Source organism: Oryx dammah, unplaced genomic scaffold (genome assembly GCF_014754425.2).
Source record: "Oryx dammah isolate SB20612 unplaced genomic scaffold, SCBI_Odam_1.1 HiC_scaffold_726, whole genome shotgun sequence".
Classification (NCBI taxonomy): Eukaryota; Metazoa; Chordata; class Mammalia; order Artiodactyla; family Bovidae; genus Oryx; species Oryx dammah.
Window position 1 is genome coordinate 1 of NW_024070876.1, and position 7,000 is coordinate 7,000.

At 38.6% G+C, this 7,000-nt stretch overlaps 1 protein-coding gene across 1 annotated transcript; it reads right to left on the reverse strand.

The window, feature by feature from the left end:
• Positions 1 to 5,764: 5,764 nt before the first annotated feature.
• LOC120859369 (olfactory receptor 2G2-like) lies at positions 5,765 to 6,694 on the reverse strand. Its single transcript, XM_040235506.1, has one exon. It carries the CDS (start codon positions 6,692 to 6,694, stop codon positions 5,765 to 5,767), a length of 930 nt encoding a protein of 309 aa, XP_040091440.1.
• Between the last annotated feature and the right edge of the window lie 306 nt (positions 6,695 to 7,000).

The following is a 7,000-nucleotide window of genomic DNA, read 5'->3' on the forward strand; positions in this document are numbered from 1 at the left end:
TGTCTTGAGAGGAAATATAAAGATATTCCTGATTAAGGTCCCAGAGCCACAGGAACTGTTCAAGACAGTGCAAATTAGGAACCAAATGTGAGGTTCTGAGAAAAGGAAACATTCAGGCTCTTGTAAAGTCTTGTCACTGACTACCAACTAAACTAATGTCGGTATGCCCACAAAGATAATACCTAATCTTTCCTTCTTACCTGGAAGAGTATGCAAGAATACTGAAACTATCTTTGGGAGTTTCCTACGTGAATGAATTTTGACCCTCAGTTATGAGTAAGAAATATCACAATGGCTAGAAAGCTACTTCTCTGAAACGGAATCTCTCTGCAACAGCTCAGAAAGACGTTGTGCTTGCTCATGCAGTCTGTGGTACAATATGGAAATACCAGTTGCAAATGATTAAAAAGTAAATAGTTTCTAAACTAGATGCTGGAGTTTGCATAGAAACGTGCCAGAAGAAAATGAGTGATCCCCGGTGATGCCAACTCTGAAAAGAATGAACTTGAAAGGGTGAAACCCCAGTGACTTATTTCCTCCTTTAGGAGTTGCTTTATACTAGGGAAAAAAAAAAAAAAAAAAAGACTGTTAATATGGTCTTAGAAAGTCCTCAGAAGGATAAGGAAATTACCATATTCCCTCTATGGAAAATATGTTGCTCATTAAAATGTCCATAACAGAAGATCCCAGGATATGATCATGAAAAAAATGCCCTGTGATCATCATTTGTTAATATCACCTAAGGATTTGTGTGGTAAGATACGAGGAACTCCCCTGATGGCTCAGAGGTAAAGAATGTGCCTGCAAAGTGGGAGACCCAGGTTCAATCCCTGGGTCGGGAAGATCCCTTGGAGAAGGAAATGGCTACCCACTCCAGTATTCTTGCCTGGAGAATTCCATGGGCAGAGGAGCCTGGTGGATTATATTCCATGGGGTCACAAAGAGTAGTTCACAACTGAGCAACTAACACGAACACTGGGAACTTACCTTGGCACTTTTGAAAACATGTGCCAATTAAATTTATCCTAAATAGCTGTGGAAAGAAGAGAAGTGAAAAGCAAAGGAGAAAAGGAAAGATATACCCATTTGAATGCACAGTTCCAAAAAATAGCAAGGAGAAATAAGAAAGCCTTCCTCAGCAATCAATGCAAAGAAAGAGAGGAAAACAATAGAATGTGAAAGACTAGAGATCTCTTCAAGAAAATTAGATACCAAGGGAACATTTCATAAAAGATGGGCGCAATAAAGGACAGAAATGGTATAGACCTAACAGAAGCAGAAGATATTAAGAAGAGGTGGCAAGAATACACAGAAGAACTGTACGAAAAACATCTACAGGACCCAGATAATCATGATGGTGTGATCACTCACACTCATCTAGAGCCAGACATTTTGGAATGTGAAGTGGGCCTTAGAAAGTATCATTACGAACAAAGCTAGTGGAGGTGATGGAATTCCTGTTGAGCTATTTCAAATCCTAAAAGATGATGCTGTGAAAATACTGCATGCAATTTGCCAGCAAATCTGGAAAACTCAGCAGTGGCCACAGGACGGGAAAAGGTCAGTTTTCATTCCAATCCGAAAGAAAGGCAATGCCAACGAATGCTCAAACTACCACACAATTGCACTCATCTCACACGTTAGTAAAGTAATGCTCAAAATTCTCCAAGCCAGGCTTCAGCAATATGTGAACCGTGAACTTCCAGATGTTCAAGCTGGTTTTAGAAAAGGCAGAGGAACCAGAGATCAAATTGCCAACATTCACTCGATCATGGAAAAAGCAAGAGAATTCCAGAAAAACATCTATTTCTGCTTTATTGACTACGCCAAAGCCTTTGACTGTGTGGATCACAATAAACTGTGAAAAATTCTGAGAGATGGGAATACCATACCACCTGACCTGCCTCTTGAGAAACCTGTATGCAGGTCAGGAAACAACAGTTAGAACTAGACATGGAACAACAGACTGGTTCCAAATGGGAAAAGGAGTATGTCAAGGGTGTATATTGTCACCCTGCTTATTTAACTTATAGGCCGAGTACATCATGAGAAACACTGGGCTGGAAGAAGCACAAGCTGGAATCAAGATTACAGGAGAAATATCAATAGACAAGTCTATTCCCTGTCTATTTCCCATAAGACCACCCTTATGGCAGAAAGTGAAGAAGAACTAAAGACCTTCTTGATGAAAGTGAAAGAGGAGAGTGAAAAAGTTGGCTTAAAACTCAGCATTCAGAAAACTAAGATCATGGCATCTGGTCCTATCATTTCATGGCAAATAGATGGGGAAACAGTGGAAACAGTGGCTGACTTTATTTTTCTGGGCTCCAAAATCATTACAGATGGTGATTGAAGCCATGAAATTAAAAGATGCTTACTCCTTGGAAGGAAAGTTATGAACAACCTAGACAGCATATTGAAAAGCAGAGACATTACTTTGTCAACAAAGGTCCATCTAGTCAAGACTATGGTTTTTCCAGTGGTCATGTATGGATGTGAGAGTTGGACTGTGAAGAAAGCTGAGCTCCGAAGACTTGATGCTTTTGAACTATGGTGTTGGAGAAGACTCTTGAGAGTCCCTTGGACTGCAAGGAGATCCAACCAGTCTATCCTAAAGGAGATCAGTCCTGGGTGTTCATTGGAGGGACTGATGTTGAAGCTGAAACTCCAACACTTTGGCCACCTGATGCAAAGAGTTGACTCATTTGAAAAGACCCTGATTTCGGGAAAGATTGAGGGCAGGAGGAAAAGGGGACGACAGAGGATGAGATGGTTGGATGGCATCACTGACTCAATGGACATGGGTTTGGGTGGACTCTGGGAGTTGTTGATGAGCAGGGAGGCCTGGTGTGCTGTGGTTCACGGGGTCACAGAGTTGGACACGACTAAGTGGCTAAACTGAACTGAACCCTTTTATAATGCTTGCTTGGACAATAGAAAAATACTAATTTGGCAATTACAGAGAATTCGGAAAAATTACAGCAACTCAGAAAAATAACCTCAAGAATAGATCTCTTAAGTAATTGGCCCACAATATTGAGGTGGCTATAGAATGAGTTACAATTGAACAGTAAATATCAAGCATTATTATACTGCCCTGTTCTCACTGTTGTAAAATGCCACTTTACCTTTTTGAGTAGACAAATTAATAATTCTATTCTTATTTCTCTTCTCTATTCATATACTTTAGTTGTTCTGTAGAAGAAAAATTAATTGCTGCTTTGTTTTTATTCAAAACCAAAGAGTCCCCTTTTTTCCTTGATTGTCTAAGTCTGATCATGCTTACCAACAATCTCCTAATTCTACATCCTGCCTATTAAGCTGTTTTGTGCTGGTATCAGACTATCAATAATCAATGTTGTGACTGGACACAATTGTAGTTCTTATATACTTGCAAAACACCCTTCAACAATAACCTTCAGGAAACTTTGAAAAATAAAGCTTTATTATTTACAAGATTTAACAATTACCCAACACACATGGGGCCACATGGGGTTGGGGAGAAGAGTAGTGGGCTTGGGGTTCTGACTTTATTGAAATCATGGGTAGGAACCTAGGATTTCTTAAGTTCATTCTTTGTAGGTGAACTTAAAACACAAGAGCAGAGAAAACACAAACACAAACCAGAGAAAGACAAATATATATCCCTTACATGTCAAATCTGAAAAAAAAAGGATACACGTGAATTTATTTATAAAAGAGAAATATTCAAATATATACATGTGTGTGTGTGTGTGTGTGTGTGTGTATATAATTAATATGCTTCAAAGAAAGAAAGAAAGCCAAAAGAGAAAAAAGTCCTCATCAGCCCAAAAGGTCAGTTGTTGAAGTGATCTATGATCTCTAAAACAAAAGAGCCTTATTGGGTGGAGGTGGCCTGTCTCTTTATCAAGTAAGGTGGCCAACAATTTGTCAGATAGCCATCTGTGTAGTGGATTCACCACTGAAATGGGTCTCTCAGCAATCAAACCTTAAGTCAGGCATTTATGTTACAAAAAAAAAAAAAGAGAGAGAGAAAGAAACCTGTCAGAGCTTATGCTGCATGAGCTTGTTTTCCTTTTCATTTTTCTATTATTAAGCTCCAGTTTACTTGGATTTCAGAGATACTTGCATCTTCCTCAATATAGTGGAAAACATTTTATTTCCAGTTATATCTTGCTATATCTGTGTATATATCATGTAAGTCTTCTATTCATTTAAAGAAAAATGTCCTCACTGTCACCAAAAACATACCACTTGAAGACTGTCTATTATAAGCTGTCAGACCCTTTAAAATTTACCCATGAATTCTTTCCCTTCTTACACACATATTAAAATAGTTGTGATTTAGCAAATAACACTATAAACTCATTCTTCCTTCTTTAAGGTGAGGTGCTGCTGCCTAGATAATGTTGCTTTGCAATCATATCAGCTTAATATCAAAAATCCAAATAAAATAAAAACATGTAGCCATTAATATTATATTGAGATAAACTTGATTTTACAATCAATTTGATGAAAGTGAGGTTTTTCTCCATCTAACATTGACTTCTATTGTTTGACAAGAGATACCATCACACAGTGAAAATCTATCAATTGGACTGAGTTGGACGATTAGCATATAAACCCTTTACAAGTGTGGATGCTGTTCTGTTCACATCTGTGTCCCCAGTGCCTGAATAATTGTTAATAAATAAATGTACTTCATAAAGGATATAAGACAAATATAAGTTTCATGAGGAGTTAAAAATTGCATGTACCTAGTAACATATATAATGGAAAATATGATTAGTTCATTACAAAATATCTTCTGCCTAGTAAGGAGGCCATCTTAGAAGTGCACTTGTGGTAGAAAATTAAAATGGAAAGAAGTGGATAGACTAGAGAGATAACTAAAAGGTAAAATCCACAAGACTGTATATAAGTTAAAAACAGCAAATGAAATAGGAGACAGAGTTGGGATGATATATGTTCCATTTTGTGATATTGAGAATAGTAAAAAATAACCAAAAAATCAGAGAGCTTTTGACTTAGCTTTGATGTACTAATTCTGAGGTCGTTTTAATATACCCAGATGTAGAAGTGAAATACATAATTGAACATGAAAATATAGACAGTAAATATCTATATTGAAGCACAAATCTGGGAGCCACCTTTGTACAGATTTTACTTTAAACTTTGATCCGGTCATAGCATAGTTGCCATTCTTAAAAATCTACTAGGGAGAGAAACACTAAAAAGTCAGAAAATTGTCAAACGGGAGGAAAGCACAGCAATAATGAGCTCGGTGTATAATGGGATCACAACCTGAGGGGTTCAGGAATCCATGGTTAGCTGAAAGAATAATAGTGTGGATGTTTAGGATTTGTTCTTTCTGACATGAGTAATTGGTCAAAATATTTCAATCCATGCAAAAGAAAAAGTATAATACTCATGTAGTTATGACTAATAAACTAAATTTATGAATAAATTTTATAAGCAATAAAATACATAGAATAATCTAATTTTAATTAAAGCTGCTCAATATCATTCATTCCAGCTTATATTTATAGCTGATGTAAAGACTATGCAAATTGTTCGGGTCACCCAGCTGTTCTGTCATGAAACGGGCATTCAAACTTAAGTTCGTCCAACTTAGAATTTCAAACTCTGTTTAAAATTTTTCTATGGAAACTTACTTATAAGGTTATGAACATAACTGAATTATTTGTTGAGTCATCATCCATTAAATTACTGTCTTAATAATGCTCTTTTAAATATCTTTTGACAATCATGCCTCACTAAATCATAAAGTTTTCCCCATAATTTTTTTCAGTGCTTCTTTGACCTCCTTATTTCTCAGGGTATAAATAAGGGGGTTAAGCATGGGTGTCACCACAGTGTAGAAGAGAGACACAAACTTTCCCTGGTCCTTGGATCTACTCTTGGCTGGCTGGAGATACATGAAGATAATGGTTCCGTAGAAGATGATGACAACCATCAGGTGGGAGGAGCAGGTCCTAAATGCTTTACGTCGTCCAATGGCTGACTTTATCTTCAGAACTGCTTGAGCAATGTTCCCATAGGACAGCAAGATGAGTGACAACGGCACCACCAAGAATAAGACACTAGCCACAAAGAGTTCTGCCTGGTTGAAAGTGGTGTCCACACAAGCCAACTTGATGAGCACAGGAACTTCACAGAAGAAATGATCCACTTTGCGATTCCCACAAAAGGGGAGTTGTAGGGTGAGGGTGGACTGTATAAGGGTGGTCGTCACTCCACTGAGCCATGCCATAGAGGCCAGGATGTTACAGACCCGAGGGTGCATGACAAAGGCATAATGTAGAGGACGGCAGACTGCAACATAACGGTCATAGGACATTACAGCCAGAAGGACACACTCCGTGGATCCCAGGGCAAGGGAGACATAGAGCTGAACCACACAGCCACCATATGTGATAGACTTATCTGAACTCCCCAGGTTGACTAAAAGCTGAGGAACAATACTGCTGGTAGTGCAGAGGTCCAGGAAGGAGAGATGGGAGAGGAAAAGGTACATGGGATTATGGAGTTTAGAATCCAAGAGGGATACGAGGATGATGGTAGAGTTGCCGAGGAGTGTCATGAAGTAAAGAAACAAGATTACCCCAAAGAGAATGAGCTCTAATTGAGGTTGGTCAGAAAAACCTACCAGGATGAACCCAAGGAGCCTGCTGTCATTAGTCCACTGCATTACTCTTGCTTTGATTATTCACTCCAGAGTGATGAAGTCACATTAAACAGAAACTGAAAGAATTTTATAGCAATTCCCTTGGCAATTAAGATCTAGAAAGAAAGAAAGAAAATGAAGTCACTCATTCCTGTCTGACTCTTTGCAACCCCATGGACTGTAGCCTACCAGGCTCCTCTGTTTATGGGATTTTCCAAGAATACAGGAGAGGGTTGCCATTTCCTTCGCCAAGGGGTCTCCCTGACCCAGGAATCGAACCTGGGTTTCCCACATTGTAGGCAGTCGCTTTTACTGTCTGAGCCACCAGGG

Bases quoted from the DNA above. Each gene is read 5' to 3' on its own strand.
- LOC120859369 (XM_040235506.1), bottom strand. From the start codon at position 6,694: ATGCAGTGGACTAATGACAGCAGGCTCCTTGGGTTCATCCTGGTAGGT.